Raw genomic sequence first — 22,230 nt, 5'->3', positions numbered from 1 at the left:
TATTCCAATCGTTTTTCCACCATTCATTTTTCCCATAGGGGATTTTAGAAACACTTAAAATAAGGGCTGTGTAGGCTTACCCTGGCGTGACGTTTTGATAACCATGTAACTCTCTCTCGGACAAGGTGACTTTTATCAATATATTCGGCTCTATTTACTCTCAGATTCGAAAATGCTAATTAGCATCAATGTAGACATGCAAGACTACAAATCCCTGCAAGGTCCTGCACGTCATCTCTAGCTGACACCTTTGCTAACATGTATTGTGTCAATTTAAAACTTGCACAAGACAGTTCACAGAATTGTCAATTTAAAGAGATTTAGCCAATTTATTAATTACTACATTTAGCTAACTACATTAGATTGTTAATCCAGAGATTCTTACCTTTGCCTCGATTCGACAGTCTCGTCCAGATCATCATGGCATTTGTAATTCTTTATGATAGCCACATTAACAGCTAATTAACATTTCATTTTTGGTGGGTAAATACAGGCAAAAATATTGATAAAAGTCACCTTGTCCAAAAGAGATTTGTTATCAAAATATCATGCCAGGGTAAGCCTACACGAAACAGCCCTTATTTGAACGGTATCTAAAATCCCCTATTGGAAAAATTAACATTGGAAAAACTATTGGAACCATTTCCCTGTTTGACCGCTAGATTTTATGGGTATTATGACTCATACTGTGGTAGGGAAGACCGGGGATGGTTGTAACACTGGAAAGTGTAACACTGGAAACTCCAATCAGGAGCGAGGTAGAATCATCTGATTCCCTATGTACATGCTCACTTTAGTCCTGAACCCTCATGTGAAAAAGCAAGTCCCAGTGATAAACTCTGCAGATTCCATTGACAGAAATATGATTTTGAGGTAAGAAAGTAATTATTTCGACAAATTTGTTTTTTATGATGGCATCAACTGCTTTGTAGTTTTATTCACCAGACTTATATCTGGTTTATAAGCAGTCTGTGTAGAGATATTTAATGCATGTTAGCAATGGAAGCTAGCTTATGTCTGCGAGGGTCAATATTTTTTTTCTCCCTTTTTCTCCCCTATTTTGTGATATCCAATTGGTAGTTACAGTCTTGTCCCATCACTGCAACTCCCGTAGGGACTCGGGAGAGGCGAAGGTTGAGAGCCATGCGTCGACCTGCCAAGCCACACCAATGTGTCAGAGGAAACACCTTACAATTGGCGACCATATCAGCGTGCATGCGCCCGGCCCGCCACAGGAGTCACTAGAGCGCGATGGGACAGGGACATCCCGGCCAGCCAAACCCTTCCCTAACCCGTACAACGCTGGGCCAATTGTGCGTAACCTCATGGGTCTCCCAGTCGTGGCCGACTGCGACACAGCTCGGGGTCGAACCCGGATCTGTAGTGGCTCCATTTGGGAGGCCCTAGTTGTAACAACTTGTTTTCTTATACTTTCACCATGACTGGATCATGGAAAAGAAAGACAGACAGTGGAGTACCTCTCCACAGTTTGAAAAAAGATGTAGCAGATCATGTAGCAAAGCAGGGGAAGTCAATCAGATCAAAGTTGTACGGCATATGTCATGTCACTCTGTACAGATGCTGCAAAGAGAGAAAGAAGCTACTGGACAGGAGCGTCCATTGAAGAAAATGGTGAACTCAGCCAGTGATTGTTTGAGGATGAAGCCCGGAAAGACCATGACCCCTGCTCCAGCTGACACACTGGTCTTGTCAGCTGCCTCCTAGGTCACCTCTACAGACACCGCTCAGGCCATTGTGCCCACAGCTATCAAGACCACCACTCCAGCTGCCTCCCAGGCCAACTCTCCAGCTGCCTTCCAGGCCACCTCACAACTGCTGCCTCCAAAGCCACTTTTCCAGCTGACTTGCAGGCCACCTCTCCAACTGTCTTCCAAGCCACCTCTCGAACTGCCTTCCAGTTCATCTCTCCAACTGCTTTTCAGGCCATCTCTCCAACTGCTTTTCAGGCCATCTCTCCAACTGCCTTCCAGGCCATCTCTCCAACTGCTTTTCAGGCCATCTCTCCAACTGCCTTCTTGGCCACCTCTCCAGGTGACTTCCAGGCCATCTCTCCAACTGACCTTATATGACATTCCAGGCCTTGTCAAAACAGGTGCCACAACACCCACCTACTGTCTGGTTCAGGTGCACTGGCATTTGGCCATACAACCCTGATATATTTCAGGAATGTGACTATTTCAGGAATGTGACTTTGCACCCTCACTTATCACTGATCGTCCTGCTCCAGCTGACACACTGGTTTTGCCAGCTGCCTCCCAAGCCACCTCTTCAGCTGCCTTCCAGGCCAGCTCTCCAACTGACCATATGGGACATTCCAGGCCTTGTCAAAACAGGTGCCACAACACCCACCAATATACTGGCTGGGTTCAGGTGCACTGGCATTTGGCCATACAATCCTGATATATTTCAGGAATGTGACTCTGCACCCTCACTTGTCACTGATCGTCCTGCTCCAGCTGACACACTGGTTTTGCCAGCTGCCTCCCAGGTCACCTCTTCAGACACCCCTCAGGCCAATTTGCCCACTGTGCCCACAGCTATCCAGGCCACCTCTCCAGCTACCTCCCAAGGCACCTTTCCAGCTGACTCCCAGGCCACTTCTCCTACTGCCTTCCAGGCCACCTCTCCTACAGCCTTCCAGGCCACCTCTCCAACTGCCTTCCAGGCCTTCTCTCCAGCTGCCTCCCAGGTAACTTCTTCAGCTTCCTTCCAGGCCACCTCTCCAACTGTCTTCCAGGCCACGACTCCAGCTGCATCCCAGGTCTCTTCTACAGCTTCATTCCAGGCCATCTCTCCAACTTCCATCCAGGCCCCCTTTCCAGCTGCCTTGCAGGCCACCTCTCCAACTGTCTTCCGGGCCACTTCTCCAACTGCCTTCCAGGCCTCCTCTCCAGTCACCTCACAGGGAAACTCCCCACATGTATCAGGCTGTGGCTGGGAAACACCTTGTTACCTTTCTAATTTCAATCCAGTTGATGTACGCCCCTTCCCAAAAGCAGGGCCCAGGAAAATTACAACAAGGGGTAGGAAGAGGAGAAAAACTGTGATTTTGACGGATACACCCATCAAGCAGGCACTGGAAGAAGAGCATAAAAGTCTCACAGACACACACCACAAACATTCAGGTGTAGTTGTTTAGTTTAACCTAGTTGTTGTATGGTTGAGAAATACCATTTAGAGGGTAAAATAATACATTTGATTATTTACGTGTATTATTATTTCTGCCATACAAAATGTTAAACATGGCAATGTTGCTCTCATGTTCTCAATAAAGGTGTTTAATAATTAGTCGCATGTCATGATTTATGCACTTTTCATTCTGTTACAATTTACCCAAAGGTTAGTAACACTTCACTCCTTGTATTTAAGACAACACCATGCATATGCAATTTGATTTACATATATAATAACCACACCAATTTATAAAGGACTACTGTAGGTTGTTTGTGTCAAGTTTCGAATACACTACCATAAACAATCTCTGAGAAACTGACACTACCATCCATTATTGTCACCATAAAAGTTGAATGATGGGCGTTTTTCAGGCAGTTTTAATGCTAGTTCACCTGCGCACAGTTTCGGGGCCGGTTTGATTTATAAAGGGAAAAATGCATATGTATGGTGTGCGCCAAGTTTCTAAATATTAATATTTTTTTTACATGCAGTCTTTTCAAAAATGGCGCATGCCTTTCGAACAGTCATCCTACTCGGATTTCCAACTCGGGAACTCGGACGTCTTTCTAGAGCTCCGACTTTCCGACGTGAAGATCACGACACCATGATTTGGTTTTTACCTCGGCATCAGTTATTCAACCTCGCCATGACATCGCCTACAAGTGTGATCGGAGAGAAGCTGTCTTAGCCCATCTTGTTCATATTGTACTGTCTTTGATGGCACAATTCCATATGACATCACATCCTGTTCATAGAAAAAAWTTTCACACGACGTCCGGGAGTGGTCAAAATATCCGCATTTGCGGCTGGTAAGTGAAACTTGTCCTCTCTTTAGCTTTCCCATGGTGTATACCGGATAACAGCCAAGAAATACACCAAACTCATTACAAGGTGAGACGTTTGCTATCTCTATGCATGTTTGTAGAAGTATGTACAAGTGGAAATCGATATCAGAAGCGAGTTTTGATTTAGATTTTATCTTGGTCAAACATACCGAAGTTTGCGCTAACGTCTTTTGATTGACAGATTCTCATCCAATATTCGGTTTACCACCGCGTTCTAATTTGTATATATCCAATCGAGAGCTGCTCCTTGAGAGAAAGTGGCGGGTCTAGAAAAGTAGCAGGAAGAAAGTATCAGAAGTCTCAAATCATTATTATTATTTTTAATCTATTTTGATTTTGGCAGGGGTACACCTTTCACTGGGGAGAGGGGAGACATGTCCCCACAGTTTTATCTTTGGAATGTGATGCAAAATACGGCAACGGTATAATGTCCCCCCAAACCAAATTTGTGCCCCTGGATTTTGGGGCAGTAGTTAGGGCATTTAAAAGGGGCATGCATTTAGCTGCATTGTTTTTAAAGTTAGTTATGGTCTTATAGTCTTATAGTTCCTGAGAACAGTGTTTTATTATGCTTTTAGTTTCTGTTTTGGAACTGACAATAAGGCCTATTACATTGTGGGAAAGTTTTCTCTGGTCTTGTAGCAATACATTTGTTTATATAATTTTTTTATAATTCATATTTGGATCCTCATTACATTTTGCAGCAGCTACACTAGACATGATGCCTTCATTCAGTTGATGACATCAGGTTCTCACACACCTTCTTCTGCTTTCCACTCTTCTTGTTGTGTGCTTGATTTATACATCCATTTCATGATCTACTGATATCATTCCTTCAGAATATTTTAACTATGGTCCTTGCTATCTGGGGTCCTTGGGATGTCTACTCCATAAAAATGTTAAATGTTGGGGGGGGGTTCAGCAAACAAAGACACGCTTCAACAGAGGACAAACATACACTTTTTTTTAATGTAGCGACTGCATAGCGAGTCGGAGGTTCATTTAAAAACTGCTGTCCCCACTCAACTCCGTGGAGGAGGTACTTGGCTAGGCACATGTTTGCTTTGCTTCCCAACCTATTGGCTGTGAAGGTGTGTACTGAAAGTGCATCATTTTGCCCTAGAAGGCTGCCACACCACTGCTGACCTCATTAATGAAATTATAGGGGTCAGCCTATGTTTCAGTCAGCTGCCATTTTGAGATTGGCTGTTTTGTCAACCTTTTAGGTCCATGTGGATCTGTTTTGACATTAGATGTACATGCGTATACAAAACCCTGCCTTCTTTTTCTGGGCACTTTTTTGCAACTTAAAAAAAAAAATGTTTAAGTTTTGTAGGCTAATTTACATGTTTGTGTCCAACTGTAGGAAGTTCTAGTGTTGGTGGAGGCAGTTTCCGTTAGTGTATTAGCTGCAGACAGTGTCCAAATCCAAAGATGTCTACCGGAAAGAGTAAGAACCAGAGCTCTCTGGTGCTGCACAAGGTGATCATGGTGGGAAGTGGAGGTGTCGGGAAGTCAGCCCTCACTCTGCAGTTCATGTATGACGAGGTAAGAGCGATAAGTCTGGTCCTTACCAGACTCCGTACATTGCTCCCTTTGTAGAATGTGGTCTGGACGCCCAGGCTAAAGAGAGACTTGGGCAAGCTACCAGTCAAACCTCCAATACTGCTTTTCCATTGAAAAGAGTTTACGATTCTGTAAATAAAATAATTCCCTCCCTCACTCCTTCCCTCCTCCTAGTTTGTGGAGGATTACGAGCCCACCAAGGCAGACAGCTACAGGAAGAAGGTGGTTTTGGATGGAGAGGAGGTCCAGATCGACATCCTGGACACAGCTGGACAGGAGGACTATGCTGCCATCAGAGACAACTACTTCCGGAGCGGAGAGGGCTTCCTGCTAGTCTTCTCCATCACCGAACATGAGTCATTCACCTCCACCTCAGAGTTCCGGTACGTCCACTCTGATAGGCCGATTTATAGTACATCAAACACATGATCAACTGACCAATGGCAGGCTATGCCATACCCATGTACAATATAAGGCCAGGACCACATGACCTGACCAGGAAATATTCTGGCTATATACATGTATTTAGTTAGAACATTTAGTGCTTTATATAAACTTTAAGCCATTCAGGAACATTCACTGTCTTCTTGATAAGCAACTCCAGTGTAGATTTGGCCTTGTGTTTTAAGTTATTGTCCTGCTAAAAGGTGAATTCATCTCCCAGTGTTTGGTGGAAAGCAGGCTGAGCCAGGTTTTCCTCTAGGCTTTTGCCTGTGCCTAGCTCCATTCCATGTATTTTTTTTTATCCTGAACAACCCCTTAACGTTACAAGCATAACCATAACATGATGCAGCCACCACTATGCTTGAAAATGGTACTCAGTAATGTGTTGTATTGGATTTGCCCCAAATATGACACTTTGTATTCAGGACAAAAAGTGAATTGCTTTGCCACATTTTTTCCAGTATTACTTTAGTGCCTTGTTGCAAACAGAATGCATGCTTTGGAATATTTGTATTTTGTACAGGCTTCCTTCTATTCACCCTGGCCTTCGGTTGATTCAGTGTTTGAAATTCACTGCTTGATGAGGTAGCAAATTATTTTGGGACTTGTTAAGCACATGTTTACTCCTGAATTTATTTAGACTTGCCATAACAAAGGGATTGAGTCAAAAAGTATTCCGGACTTTTCAGCTTTTCATTTTTAATTAATTTGTTAATTTCTAAAAACAATTCCACTTTGACATTTTAGGGGGTATTGTGTGTAGGCCAGTGACATTAAATCTCAATTGAATAAATGTTCAATTCAGGCTGTAAGTCAAGTGGTGTGAATACCTTTTAAAGATGTGTTTTTGGTAACGTAATCACAAGGCAATAAATGTGTTAATGTTAGTTGGCAGGGGTCTTTGTCAACATTGTGTTTTGATGTATTTCTGATACTTTTTCCCATCTGTTTATCCAGATATCAAAGCCTTATGCCATAAAATAAAGTATACCATAAGCTTTCATTTGACACCTAATTTGATATGCTCCTATGTTCTTCATGTTGGTGCTCATGGGTCCTTTTTTAGATGTAAATGCCCAGAACTAAAAATACAGCTCCACACTGCTAATTACACCCCAGTGCTAAGTTTATTTTTTTTTTTTTTTTTTAGGACAGTGTTTAGATCCAACTGGTTCTTCATCAGGACTAATGTATTGTATGTGTCTTCCTAGGGAGCAGATTATGCGGGTGAAAGCAGAGAACGATACCATCCCTCTGTTGGTGGTGGGAAACAAGTCGGATCTGGAGGACCGCAGGAAGGTGTCGTTGGATGAGGTCAGGGCCAAGGCAGAGGAGTGGGGTGTGCAGTACGTGGAGACCTCAGCCAAGACACGAGCCAACGTCGACAAGGTATGTAACCAAACTTAAACATACGGTGCACTTCGCTACAGTAGGACTAGAAACAATACACCTTCATGTCATTTCTTACTTAGGATTTCTACATTTTTAGTTAGGTTATAGAAATGTTTCAAGAAATGGGATACCAGAAACAACAAGCAAGCAGGATTTAAAAACAACCTTTACAGTAAATCAACTTTCAATGTAGCTATATGGTTGAAATAATAACTAACTGTCCATTCTTTTCAGGTATTCTTTGATCTTATGAGGGAGGTGCGAAAAAAGAAAATGTCAGAGAGCAAAGACAAGAGTGGAAAAGAAGGCAAGATCAAGAAGGCTTTCAAATGTTGTCTGCTTTGATCTAGGCCAGACCTTTCAGACACAGAGCCAAACCAGACCAGAGCCTCCGCAGCACAGTGGCATTAGACAGGGACATGTTCATTAGGACATACTGTAGCAAAATGTTTTGAAACCTTTTGCAATGGGGGGAAGAAAAAAGAGTGTGTTTCTTATTGGACAATATATTATGTCTCCCTTTGGAGCATTTTCTTCAGTTTCTTGCCTACTGAACACAACCCAGATCTACAGATCCTTCCCACTGAACTGGGCCTTCTGCCTTTAACACACGCATATCAAATCCATATACAATACCTCTCGCATTGTGGCAGTCAGAGGGGTGGCCTTTATCACTAACCTATGTTAGTTATGCAAACCATCCMTTGTGCCACTGTTGGGGACGGGTCCAGAGGGGACTGTTTAGATGAAGTGCCTCAACATTGATTGTGAATATATAGGTTATGATCGCAGACAATCACTCACTCGCACACTACTTAAATATGGCCTTGGTTTGATACTCACTTGTAGGAATAAGTAGCCTCATCACCAAGATAAATTGACTATGCTGTTTGATGTCTTACTGTTTGCACTGCAATCAATTTTATATTCCTACTTCCACTACTACACTATTTCTTTTAAAGTTTTTTTTATTTATGGTCCACTGCATGAAAATCAGTCAGATTATTAAATCACCTTATTCATAATCCAACATATTATCCACATGTACAATCCAACATGTACTATATCCACATGATATATAGAACCAGTCAAAAGTTTGGACACACCTACTCATTCAAGGGTTTTTCTTAATTTTTAAAAACTATTTTCTACATTGTAGAATAATAGTGAAGACATCAAAACTATGACCCCAAAAGTGTTAAACAAATCCAAATATATTTTACATTCTTCAAAGTAGCCACCCTTTGCCTTGATGACAGCTTTGCACCCTTGGCATTCTCTCAACCATCTTCACCTGGAATGCTTTTCCAACAGTCTTGAAGGAGTTCCCACATGRTGAGCACTTGTTGGCTGCTTTTCCTTCACTCTGCGGTCCAACTTATCCCAAACCATCTCAATTGAGTTGAGGTTGGGGGATTATGGAGGCCTGGTTATTTGATGCAGTACTCATCACTCTCCTTCTTGGTGTAATAGTTCTTACACAGCCTGGAGGTGTGTTGGGTCATTGTCCCGTTGAAAAACAAATGATAGTCCCACTAAGCGCAAACCAAATGGGATGGTGTATCACTGCAGAATGTTGTGGTAGCCATGCTGGTTAAGTGTGTCTTGAATTTTAAATAAATCACAGACAGTGTCACATCACACCACCTCCATGCTTCACAGTGGGAACCACATATGTGGAGATCATCCGTTCACCTACTCTGCGTTTCACAAAGACACGGCGGTTGGAACCTAAAATCTCAAAGTTGGACTCATCAGACCAAAGGACAGATTTCGTGTTTCTTGGCCCAAGCAAATCTCTTCTTATTGGTGTCCTTTAGTAGTGGTTTCTTTGCAGCAATTTGACCATGAAGGCCTGATTCATGCAGTCTCCTCTGAACAGTTGATGTTGAGATGTCTGTTACTTGAACTCTGAGAAGGACGCATTAAGAAGGAAGGAAATTCCACAAAATTTTAAACAAGGCACACCTGTTAATTGAAATGCATTCCAGGTGACTACCTCATGCAGCTTTTTTTGGTTACTGTTATTTCCTAGTTTTGATGTCTTCACTATTATTCTACAATGTAGTAAATAGTCAAAATAAAGAAACCCTGAAATGAGTAGGTGTCAACTTTTGACTGGTACTCTTTTTTTTTTTTTTGTGAACACATTTTGTTGACTGCACTTTTCCTCCACAAAAATGTCAAAGTTTCAGTGTTGCCTTTCTAATTCTACACTTGAAACTGAAGCGTTAAACTAAATTACTGTTTGTATGCACACTTATTATGGGTTATATACAAACTGTCTTTGTGTTGCCAAATAAAGTTGTTCTCTTTTGTAATGAATTTGCAGTGGGCTCAGTGTTTAAAAGTAGCCCCTGTACATCTTAAATTGAAATGGAATTGACCCCAACCCTGCTGTCCAACTTCTGGGTCTGTCATCTGAGTATCTGTCTTATCAGTTGCCAGTCATTCAAGGTCAAAGGTGCTGTTCAAAATGTGCTTGAAAAGAGTGCGGTAAGGAATTGTGGCTCTGTCAGATATGCTGGACTATTTGTTGCTGGTGTGGTTTGACTAGTGCCTTTGTGTTTGAGGGCAGCAGAGCACCAACAGGTTTTATGTTTATGGGTGTCATAAAACACCATTCCAGTGCTGTTCAACTTGACTTTGAATGAATGGACGACAGAGGCCTTATGTGGCCTTCAGTCTGTTAACACTCTGTTGCAAAGCAGCAGGACAGGATCATATCCATTAGTGCACATTGTAGCAAACCATTTTTGCTGCATAAAACTAAACCAAACTAAAGTGTCTCTTATTGGACAAGTCTAGGTAGTTCCTCCCTGTTTTAGCCTGTTTTCTTCCGTTTGGTGCCTAATGAATACAATCCAGGTCAGCCTTAGAGCCAGTAGCACACAGATGGCATGTCCCATTGATGGTTGGCTAACCTCTTCCCACGCCCCAAGTACAGCCTATCTCACTGACACTCTACAACACCTATGGCCTGAGAAACCTCAACTAGTTCTGAGTTCTGAAGACCCTTCTAGCTTGGCAAGAGAGCCCTCTACTGACTCAAGTCATTCAGTCACTAAACACAGAATAAGAGACAAGCCACATCTTCATCAGACCTATAGCCTCTGTAGATGTCAGGATTTTGCAATATAATGTCCTGCGGTCAGAGGAATATAATACAACATCTTTGCTGTAGCCTAGTTGAGTTGTTTGCCTCAGGATCATCAGCCACAGCAGTCTAAAATTGAACACTAGGTGGAGGCAGAGAATCTTGATAGAAAGGCAAGAATCATTTTTGTTTCCTTCTGCTGAACATGGACAACTAGGCCTGCCTCACCAGTAGAGAGGGAGGTGCTGAGCGTGTGACTTATACAGCCTGACTCCACTCCTTCCAGCTGACTGCCCTGACCTGGCTATTAGTGTTACTGTATACATACTGTATTGTCACATCATCGAAAAGACTGTATACAGTAGAAATAGAATGGGCAGAATTCTGATTCTATGGTGGTTGTTGCTGCAGTGTTGAATCTAGAATGGTGAATGTGGAAAGGCAAATGAAGCAGTGTTGGTGCTGTGTACATATTCACAGTCAAGGCATAGAAAGAAAGGACCATGTCAACAAAAAAATACAGCAGAAATTAGACTTTACTTACAGAACATTGGCACTTCACTGACATGATATGGCTCCTATTTACAACAAAAACACAGAGCATGTCGCAGACCAGGCAGAGCCCATTGAGACACAATTGAGAATCTGATATTTACAAGTACAGTAGTATGAAAAATATTTCCCCTCAAAAGTAAAATTGTACATCCCTTACGTTTTCGAGCAAACTAAAAGATGGAGATGGATACATTCAATTTCTGTACAGCTTCACCACAAACATTACATTTGTACATCCTCCTGATTGATCTTTAAATATATTTCACTAGTTCACAGATGAAGCTTATATTTACATCACAGTTGTGCAGAATGTTGTACTATTACTAAGTGATGATGATGATGATCAGGTAGAAAAGCATCGCGCAATAAAAACCAAACATATGATCCAGGTTTCCCTTGAAAAAGAGGTGTTGGACCTTGAATGGGACAACCTGGTAAAATAAACATTCCAGTGCCTCAGTCTATTTCATGGTGAAGTGGTAGACACTGTCTGAGTCCCAAATGGCTCCCTATCTAGTGCACAACTTTTGGCCAGAGCCTGGTCAAAAGTAGTGCACTGTATAGGGAATAGGGTGCCATTTGGGACACAGTGGTGGGTGATCTGATTGGGCCGAAGTTCCCTGTCGCACAACAGCTTTTGTAAACACACTGACTTTCAGTAGATACACATCCTTTTTAAAATCACAAAACTAACTCACGAACCATTGTAAACATTGTCAGCAAGGTACTGCATAAACCCACTGCAGAAGTATCAGCAACATTAAGTTTGACCAAGCCAGCTTTCTGATTTCAAAAGCACAATCACATCTATTGATTCAACCAGAAATCATGGGAATAAAATCACTATGCGGGTTTAAATTGTCAAAAGATAACAGTATTAATGGTGATTAATTCATCTATTTGTCAGTGTACAGAGCTTCATGTTGCCCGTCCCAATTCTTTCCACTGCCACTGGACTTATGGAGAGCACTTTTACACAGCATACATCTATTGCAATGCTTTCCCATAACAATAATGTCTAATTCCAGCAGGACTTTACAGTGGAAAAGTTTTGAACTTTTCTGTTCTTATAAAAATAACTTTGTCTCACATTATTTTAATTTCATRAAGTCTTAATTTATAACATAGTAAATTTACACTAGTTACATTACACAAATCTAGATGACACCATATAAGCTTAAATTTCCTATAGTGGTGTCTACATCCAACAAAAATTTATACAATTATATACAATTCCAAAATAATTTTTGGGGGTCTAATCATGCATAGCAGCAAATATGCTACACGTTCAGTTGAAAAGTGCTGTCCATTCCCAAGAAGCAAAAAGGGTCTCTTGTAAAAATATCAGAAGCAAATCTATCGCTTGAGCCTTATAGCTTTTCAACACATGGTTAATTTGAAAACATTTTGTTTTACTCACAAGGCTAAAAACCTATTGGTCCTGTACCGTCTGTATGTACTGTACACCAACTGCATAAAATCCCGATGTACAGTACCATGGTACCAAAACCCCCAATACTCTTATTCAGAGAGCTCTGAATACCTCATATTAAATTTCAAAATCTGATGCAATGACACTTGATAAACCACCTTTGTACTGTACCGACCCAATCCTGCATGGCAAGATCATTCTATGTTACTAGCAATAACAAAACCTGCATAAAAATACTACCCAGATTTGGGCTAGTCGCATAGTATCTTGGAGAGACCGATGAAACATCACATGATGAGCCATCTCGAATCAAAGTTGAATAGCTGCCTCAAAAAAAAAACAGCAACACCACCACCACGTAGTGCCGAGCTCAATGACAGGTAATCAGCTAATGAGATGGTAAAGGAGGCGGGATGCCTCGCCTGACCAGTGGAGGCTGCTGAGTGGAGGACGGCTCATAACAATGACTGGAATAGAGTCGAAGGAATGGCATCAAACACGTGGTTTCCATGTGGTTGATACCATGCCAATGACTGCACTCCAGKCATTATTATGAGCCGTCCTCCCCTCAGCAGCATCCACTGCTCCTAACCTACCCTGCCTTTACCCTGGTTTGGAACGCCTTCACAAAGGACTTGGAGCTGTAAGAACTTGCACTGGAGATGATTCCAACCTGCAGACTAATAAATATAAAAGCTCAAAAAAGTACCCATCTGATCGAAACAATCAGACAACCTATAGCCTCAATGAGGGAAATAATGAGATGATAAGATGAGTAGTGCCATAGAGTAGAAGTCAGAGCGCTTTACTAGGACCTTACAGAGAGGGTCGACACACTTCTGAACGGATCTTTAGTTGATGATGAATAGTTTTTGATTTAAAAATAGAACGTTGACTCTTAAGTCTACGGAGTGATCAAAGACAGAGACTAGTCTGTGAAGAAACCACTGATATGACACCTGGTGATGATGCACTGATGGGTTGAAAACAAACGTCAGTCCACTTTCCATTGAGTTGTCCTGTTCATTATGAAGGTTAGTCTGAAAGTACTGACACTACAGCAATCTAATCCAACCCAGCTACTGTTCTGTTTCTCACTTCTCTCTTGATCCGGGACACTTGCTAACATCCCAAATTCCAGTTGATCATCGTAACTTCTGTTCTTCTTTTTCTTCTTTCGTTCCAAAGTATCGCGTTTTGTCGTCATAAAGTGCAACAGTGCTTTGTTTCCCCTCCCAGGCCAGTTTGAGTGGTTGTTCGGTAGTTGTCTCCATGGTTGTGACTAGTTTCTCTTGCCAGACTCAAGATGTGGGAAGAAACTATTGTGACTGAGAAAGGGAGACAGACAGACAGGCTGTGGAAGAAGAGGGTGGTGCTTAGGCCCATGCAGCCCTGTGTCAGTCAATGTCAGTCAGTCAGTCAGTCAGTCCCAGAAGGTCTAAAGCTGACTCTGTCTCTGTCTCTACCTCTGGCTTTGTGGGTGTCAGGGGCTCTAATGTCGTCAAGGGCTTTGTAGGCGTCAGAGACTCTACGGGTGTCAGGGGCTTTGTGGGCGTCAGAGACTCTACGGGTGTCAGGGGCTTTGTAGGTGTCAGAGACTCTACGGGTGTCAGGGGCTTTGTGGGCGTCAGAGACTTCTACGGGTGTCAGGGGCTTTGTGGAGCGTCAGAGACTCTACGGGTGTCAGGGGCTTTGTGGGTGTCAGGGGCTCTAAAGTCGTCAAGGGCTTTGTAGGCGTCAGAGACTCTACGGGTGTCAGGGGCTTTGTAGGTGTCAGAGACTCTACGGGTGTCAGGGGCTTTGTGGGCGTCAGAGACTCTACGGGTGTCAGGGGCTTTGTGAGCGTCAGAGACTCTACGGGTGTCAGGGGCTTTGTGAGCGTCAGAGACTCTACGGGTGTCAGGGGCTTTGTGGGCGTCAGAGACTCTACGGGTGTCAGGGGCTTTGTGGGCGTCAGAGACTCTACGGATGTCAGGGGCTTTGTGGGCGTCAGAGACTCTACGGGTGTCAGGGGCTTTGTGGGCGTCAGAGACTCTACTCGGTGTCAGGGGCTTTGTGGGCGTCAGAGACTCTACGGGTGTCAGGGGCTTTTGTGGGCGTCAGAGACTCTACGGGTGTCAGGGGCTTTGTGGGCGTCAGAGACTCTACGGGTGTCAGGGGCTTTGGGGTGGTCAGAGAACTCTACGGGTGTCAGGGGCTTTGTGGGCGTCAGAGACTCTACGGGTGTCAGGGGCTTTGTGGGCGTCAGCGGTTTGACCAGCTCCTCCTCGTACACCTTGAGGATCGCCTCACAGACAAACCTGTACTGGCTCTGGAAGCAAACAGAGCAAAGAGACCGGGGTTAAATAAGAGTGAACGGTACTGATGACACCAACGTCATAGAGTAACTAGATTCAGCTTAACAGCAGAAACATAGCTTAGGCCAACACATTCCTCTCTTGATAGATGCGCTAGAATTACACACAAAAAGACAAATTTGTTAGTATTTTTTTTCCAGACCTCAAATTGTCTTCGGATGTGATTTAGGCATTGACATGGACTCAGAACATCAATTTCTGTTGTTTGTCTATGAATTATTGTAATATTGACAGTTAAAAACTGAAGAAAAAAATTCACGGAGAAAACTAAATTCAGACCCCTAGAATTTTTCATGTACCATTATATTACCAGATAATCCATAAACTCAGCAAAAAAAGAAACCTCCTCTCACTGTCAACTGCGTTTATTTTCAGCAAACTTAACATGTGTAAATATTTGTATGAACATAACAAGATTCAACAACTGAGACATAAACTAAACAAGTTCCACAGACATGTGACTAACAGAAATTGAATAATGTGTCCCTGAACAAAGGGGGGGTCAAAATCAAAAGTAACAGTCAGTATCTGGTGTGGCCACCAGCTGCATTAAGTACTACAGTGCATCTTCTCCTCATGGACTGCACTAGATTTGACAGTTCTTGCTGTGAGATGTTACCCCACTCTTCCACCAAGGCACCTGCAAGTTCCAGGACATTTCTGGGGGAATGGCCCTAGCCCTCACCCTCCGATCCAACAGGTCCCAGACGTGCTAAATGGGATTGAGATCCGGGCTCTTCGCTGGCCATGGCAGGACACTGACATTCCTGTCTTGCAGGAAATCACGCACAGAATGAGCAGTATGGCTGGTGGCATTGTCATGCTGGATGGTCATGTCAGGATGAGCCTGCAGGAAGGGAAGCACATGAGGGAGGAGGATGTCTTCCCTGTAACGCACAGAGTTGAGATTGCTTGAAATGAGAACAAGCTCAGTCCGATGATGCTGTGACACACTGCCCCAGACCATGACGGACCCTCCACCTCCAAATCGATCCCGCTCCAGAGTACAGGCCTTGGTGTAACGCTCATTCCTTCGACGKTAAACGCSAATCCGACCATCACCCCTGGTGAGACAAAACCGCGCCTCGTCAGTGAAGAGCACTTTTTGCCAGTCCTGTCTGGTCCAGCGACGGGTTTGTGCCCATAGGCGACGTTGTTGCCGGTGATGTCTGGTGAGGACCTGCCTTACAACAGGCCTACAAGCCCTCAGTCCAGCCTCTCTCAGCCTATTACGGACAGTCTGAGAACTGATGGAGGAATTGTGTGTTCCTGGTGTAACTCGGGCAGTTGTTGTTGCCATCCTGTACCTGTCCCGCAGGTGTGATGTCGGATGTACCGATCCTGTGCAGGTGTTGTTACACATGGTCTGCCACTGCGAGGACGATCAGCTGTCCGTCCTATCTCCCTGTAGCGCTGTCTTAGGCGTCTCACAGTACGGACATTGCAATTTATTGCCCCGGCCACATCTGCAGTCCTCATGCCTCCTTGCAGCATGCCTAAGGKACGTTCACGCAGATGAGCAGGGACCCTGGGCATCTTTCTTTTGGTGTTTTTCAGAGTCAGTAGAAAGGCCTCTTTAGTGTCCTAAGATTTCATAACTGTGACCATAATTGCCTACTGTCTGTAAGCTGTTAGTGTCTTAACGGCCATTCCACAGGTGCATCTTCATTAATTGTTTATGGTTCATTGAACAAGCATGGGAAACAGTGTTAAAACCCTTTATAATGAAGATCTGTGAAGTTATTTGGATTTTTACAAATTATCTTTGAAAGGCAGGGTCCTGAAAAAGGGACATTTCTTTTTTTGCTGAGTTTATCTTGCACACCAAGGACCCAGGGAAGAGTTGCATGGTAGAGAAGAATGTGCCAATTTGAAAGCTATAATAAAATTTAAAAATTGTAGCTCGCAACATGTCAATTCTTTTAAAAGTCGCTCTCATGCTAGAAAAGTTTGGAGACCCCTGGTCTAAGCCAACCCCGTCTGTTTTGCCCCATAGTTGCGCATGTGTCGGCTTTGTTGCTAAACAACCAACCCGTCTATTGCGGTAAGAGCCTCCGCTGTTCTCTTAGTCTCATTTCTATGCATCACAGATCAGATTACCGGGGTCTGGATCATCATGGCCCTCTGGTCTCTCATTGTCCTCACGATATCCAGCGGATACACAGGCTGATTGCACTCAATCAAACACATGGCTGTTTCCATGGTGATGAGCACCCCAGTCCGACCAATCCCAGCGCTGCACAGAGACACAGAGGACGAGGTGAGTGAGATGAGGCTGAAGAGGGCAGCAATGACAGAAGAGGATTCAAACCCTCATTCCCTCAACTTACACTGTCATCAATCACTGTTGCTACAACAACATGCAAAGTGTCTTAACGTCTGATTCGAAGAAAAAGGGAACCTGTTTTTCTTTAAGTCAGGTTATGAGGCAAATGTACAAAGGCTTATATTCTTCAAAGATGTTGCGTAAAATGCCTTAGACCTACTTCAAAGCTGTATCAACAGCGATATGGCTTACAGATGTTAGTTGAGGGGATAAGAGCTTGCAGTGTTTTGTGTAAGAACTAGGCCTTACCTGCAGTGTACTATCACCGGCTCCTCCTTGCCCTCCCTCTTTCTGCGGACCAGACTGACAAAGTCCAGGAAGTCAGTGTAGTCGTCTGGAACACCGTGGTCAGGCCAGGCCATGTACTGGATCTGAGTCAGCGGCCTGCTCTCTTCACTCTGAATATAATCAGTCAATCAAATGTATGATTATGTTTTTATACGTTTTTCATACAGTTTTCACCAAGTGCAAGAAGTAATCTCGGTTAACCCAGAAATAAAATCTCAAGTCATTTTGGTCAGATGCTCGATGTTTACGTAGTCTGTCCACGAGAGATGATACAAGAAATGGTCCTTACCTGCAGGTGTGTGAGAGTTATCTCTCTGACCAGAAATGCTGATTTCCCTTCTTCTGTCACACAGGACACCTGGWAGTCCCCATGGGTAGCYATGGCACCAGAGTTGGGCCAATACTGATGACACTTCACCTGGGAATGAAACAAAAAGATCATTGGAGATAAGAGGAAGAATAGTTTGTCTATTTTCTTTGCGGGGATTGGAAACGTCTTTCATTTTCACCTCATATGTTACCACAAGAAATTCCAAAACGAGACCAAAAGCATTGGGAAGGGGCTGAAATGGAGAGAGCGAACCCTGGTTGGGGACGTGACATACCCGTCCTCTCTCCACCTGCGTGGTGAGCATGACCACCATGTTGGAGCCCTGTTCCCAAGTCATCCTCCAGAAGTCAGAGCAGGTGGCGGGCAGCGGGCCCTGGCACGCGATGTAGCGGTTTACAGCACTGGACGCTGCGATCGCCATCTATGGGTCAGGAGAATGGCATGGGTTGGCAAACATACACATATGTATAGCTGCATATTGGCAAATTCATATATGTAAGCATAATCCATGTTTCAGTCTATGTACACACACTTTAAGAAGTGAGTATCTATCAAGCAAAGTCAGTCTGTCTCTTTCCGGGTGGTGTTTTTGTCTGTGTGAGATATTCATTACCTAGGTCGAAGGAAGGTGTCCGGTCTTGGTAATAAAATCTAAGATTGTGGCGTATATATCAAAGAGTGTTGAGTATCAAGAAAAGAAGAAGGGAGAAGGCCCTCACATTGATGTAATTTGCATTGATATAGTCCCCATCCTCGCCCTTCAGAATAACCCTGGTTGCATCATCTGAGACAGCAGATACAGGAAGAGACAGAAAGGGGAGGCAGGTGAGACAGAGGGAATTTACTTACATCATTGTATGAGGAAGTACAGCATATGCAACAGAAGATGTCACTTCTGATGGTTCAGTATACTCACATGGTGAAATGTCTCGATATCGATTTTTGGAAATGTTCTGAGGTAATTTGGCACATGACATTGTCAATCCAGGCCTTTTCCGGTAGAGTTGCTGAGAAACATCGCAACAAAAAACAATGGTTAACATTTGTCATAAGTTAACTGAAGTTCAGACCTGGCCTTGACATGAGCTTGGTTTCTACGTTACACTAAACCACATTCTCACGGATAACCCATCAGTGGAACACAAACAGGAAATGTTTCAGACAGTGTGGAACAATAACAGGAAGCAATAGACTTTCAATATTTCCTTTCATCTCTCTATTTTACTCTCTTCCATCTCTCTCTTTCTGGTAAATTACTTAGATGCTATCTGATCAGTCTTGGCCATGTGCAATGTGAAATACATTCTAGAACCAGTGGAAACGTTGAATAACCAACTGCATTTAATAACATCAAAGTGGACTTGGAGCAGTTTAGAGTCACAGGGGCCATTGGGCCACAGAGGTAGCTCTAGTTATTTGGCCCATGTGAACAACAAGCATATTACTATAGTTAGTATGAGTGGACTAACATCACACCACAGATAGAGCAAGGAGCCAGATGTTACACTGGATGTATATATCTGAAGCACCCAGTTGAAATGTCCACTCCCCACCAAATATGGTGAGGAGAGGAAGCCTGGTGGCCAGCAGTGGGAGAATATGGAGTGAGATGGAACTGGGCCTACATTCTGTAGATTTTCTCATCGAAGAAGCATGATCTCCATACAGTTTTTTGTTCCCAAAACAACAATCTGTTTACGGAAAGAATGGACTAAGTTTGTGAACTTTACCCTTTGCCAACGTTTCCAAAACGTGCATTGTTTAGGAGTGCAAAGGCTTATTTAGTTATTGCACATGAGCACTTCACAGAGTAGGCGTTCCCCAATGGAACTATGCAAATACATGCTAAAATGCACCAATAGGATCTCACTAGCTCGTGCTTGGCTTTGCCCACCTCCTTGCTTGTTCTACCCACTATGCTTAATTTGCTCCCAATGGAAACAGGCTGTGCTGTATCTTGGGTTAGTTACAAAAATCTTTGATCAAATTGTGCCTGTATGGACCCAGTACTCGCAGGTTGGCATTTAATTATAATATAATTTGGTGGGTGCTTATATCTGTCCTATTTGATGTGTTTTCTTGCATATCCCAACTCCCTCTGAGACACCCCTCAGAGAGTGAGGTCACGACCAGGGTCTGCCATTGTCAAAGGCGACCCCGGAGCAATTAGGGTTAAGTGCCTTGCTCATTGGCACATCGGCAGATTTTTCACTTTGTCGCTCTAACCACTAGGCTACCTGCAACCCTCATTAATTAAATCTCTTATTGGGATGACTCATGTATTGGAGGCAGGTATGCGGGGAGTCACCGACAAAGTCATAACACCTGATTTTAAACCTAACGTTAACTACAAAAAAATATATATAATAATGCCACACTGCTAACCTTATGCCTAACCCTAACCTTACATTGAGACAATTATTATAATATATTTTTTTAACAATATAGCCAATTCTGACTGCAACTGGCCCAGCTAGCAGAAATCGCTCAGCTCTGCCTCCAGGACAAGATTCATCCRAATAAACATRAACCTTCCAAGTACTCAAGCCCTCCTTCAGCTAAACATAAACTATATTTTGTAGTATATGTGGACTAACATCAAACTGTTGCTGTACGGCCCCAGTGCTRAAGCCTTCTTTCAGCTGTAGTATGGAGTCTCTCCAGCAGGATGGGTGGTGGTCTGGCTGGGGCTGGTCCTGGGGCTGGTCCTGGGGAGCCCTCTCTGGGGAGTACTGGTAGTTAGACTCCGTATCTCCATCCTCCAGCTTCTCCTCCTCCACCAGATCATACATGGCTGGAGGAACGACAGGAAGGATGACAGCGTGATTGAACATTGCACATCCATCGCAGGTGACAGGCACTCAGACAAACTAAGCAAACAACGACAGCAAAACAGAGAAAAGGGAACGGCAAAAAGGCGGCAGCCAAATTAAAAACGTCCCTCCTAAGTCATTACACTGTCCGACTGATGCTCTGCCTTAAAGCTGAGATCCACATTAGGCGAGACAGCGCCACTGGCTGCCCCAGGCGCATTTGTTGTTGTTTTGGTTTTGAAAAGGAGATGAGCATCCAGAAACGTAATAAAAAATCAAATCGTAGAACACACTGCATGCAACCATGTCTGAGGGAATGAAACAGTTCTTGTGGTTTGAAGTAATGTCCTTGTTGTTGTAATATCCCACACGGACGTGGCCGTTTCACCGCAAAGGATTCCAGCTTTAATCAAACCAATGCCTATAGTATAGTGGATCTGTATTGACCCAATACAGGACAGGCAAGCTATGGTCCCTCACTCGCTCTTGTTTCAGGGACAGGCAAGCTATGGTCCCTCACTCGCTCTTGTTTCAGGGACAGGCAAGCTAGGGTCCCTCACTCGCTCTTGTTTCAGGGACAGGCAAGCTATGGTCCCTCACTCGCTCTTGTTTCAGGGACAGGCAAGCGTATGGTCCCTCACTCGCTCTTGTTTCAGGGACAGGCAAGCTATGTCCTCACTCGCTCTTGTTTCAGGGACAGGCAAGCATGGTCCTCACTCGCTCTTGTTTCGGGACAGGCAAGCTATGGTCCCTCACTCGCTCTTGTTTCAGGACAGGCAAGCTATGGTCCCTCACGCCCTCTTGTTTCAGGGACAGGCAAGCTATGGTCCCTCACTCGCTCTTGTTTCAGGGACAGGCAAGCTATGTCCCTCACTCGCTCTGTTTCGGGACAGGCAAGCTATGGTCCCTCACTCGCTCTTGTTTCAGGGACAGGCAAGCTATGGTCCTCACTCGCTCTTGTTTCAGGGACAGGCAAGCTATGGTCCTCACTCGCTCTTGTTTCAGGGACAGGGCAAGCTATGGTCCCTCACTCGCTCTTGTTCAGGGACAGGCAAGCTATGGTCCCTCACTCCCTCTTGTTTCAGGGACAGGCAAGCTATGGTCCCTCACTCCCTCTTGTTTCAGGGACAGGCAAGCTATGGGTTTAACAAACCCTGCTGTAAAAAATCGAATAATAATACATGCCATTTTGCAGAAGATTTTATCCAAAGTGACTTACAAGTCATGCCGTGCATAATTTTTTTAAATGTATGGTGGTCCTGGGAATTTAAACCCACTATCCTGGCGTTGCCATGCTCTCCCAACTGAGCTACAGAGGACCGCAAAGGATCATAAATGACCGTAAATGACACAAGGCCTGTTAGAGGGCTGTTCTGTTCTTCCTCACCGTTGGGTCTGACCAGCAGGTTCAGCGCTCTCCTGAGTCGCTCTCCTCACAGCTGGCCTTGATGAACATGACCACCTGGTCGGGGTGTGCTCTTGAGATGTCCTGACCGTTAATCAGAACCACCTGGTCTCCCTCGTTCAGCCGCGGAACACACAGGTCAGCCTGGGGAGGGCATTAAAACAGAATAGAAGAGAACAGTGTG

General features: G+C 44.0%; 2 protein-coding genes across 3 annotated transcripts in view; one reads left to right on the top strand and one right to left on the bottom strand.

The window, feature by feature from the left end:
• The first annotated feature begins 3,906 nt into the window (after nt 1–3,906).
• On the top strand, nt 3,907–9,767 carry LOC111953435 (ras-related protein ralB-B). Of its 2 annotated transcripts, none has more exons than XM_023972689.2 (5): nt 3,907–4,004; nt 5,407–5,588; nt 5,781–5,989; nt 7,262–7,439; nt 7,677–9,767. In XM_023972689.2, exons 2-5 carry the CDS (start codon nt 5,475–5,477, stop codon nt 7,785–7,787), a joined length of 612 nt encoding a protein of 203 aa, XP_023828457.1. In that variant the 5' UTR covers nt 3,907–4,004; nt 5,407–5,474; the 3' UTR covers nt 7,788–9,767. The 2 variants fall into 2 exon arrangements, with proteins under 2 accessions (XP_023828457.1, XP_023828456.1); XM_023972688.2 differs by having other exon boundaries at nt 3,962–4,086.
• A 1,290-nt stretch (nt 9,768–11,057) lies between these two features.
• LOC111953289 (tyrosine-protein phosphatase non-receptor type 4-like) overlaps nt 11,058–22,230 on the bottom strand; it is a 38,024-nt gene continuing 26,851 nt past the window's right edge. The window contains 10 exon segments of the mRNA XM_023972472.2: nt 11,058–14,837; nt 16,984–17,119; nt 17,459–17,607; nt 17,787–17,915; nt 18,103–18,249; nt 18,548–18,612; nt 18,745–18,835; nt 20,426–20,622; nt 22,029–22,053; nt 22,056–22,190. Coding sequence (XP_023828240.1) covers nt 14,607–14,837; nt 16,984–17,119; nt 17,459–17,607; nt 17,787–17,915; nt 18,103–18,249; nt 18,548–18,612; nt 18,745–18,835; nt 20,426–20,622; nt 22,029–22,053; nt 22,056–22,190 — 1,305 coding nt within the window. The 3' untranslated portion in view covers nt 11,058–14,606.

Source organism: Salvelinus sp. IW2-2015, linkage group LG27, assembly GCF_002910315.2.
Source record: "Salvelinus sp. IW2-2015 linkage group LG27, ASM291031v2, whole genome shotgun sequence".
Classification (NCBI taxonomy): Eukaryota; Metazoa; Chordata; class Actinopteri; order Salmoniformes; family Salmonidae; genus Salvelinus; species Salvelinus sp. IW2-2015.
Note: the sequence above shows the minus strand (reverse complement) of the source record. Positions and strands in the feature narration are given on the sequence as shown.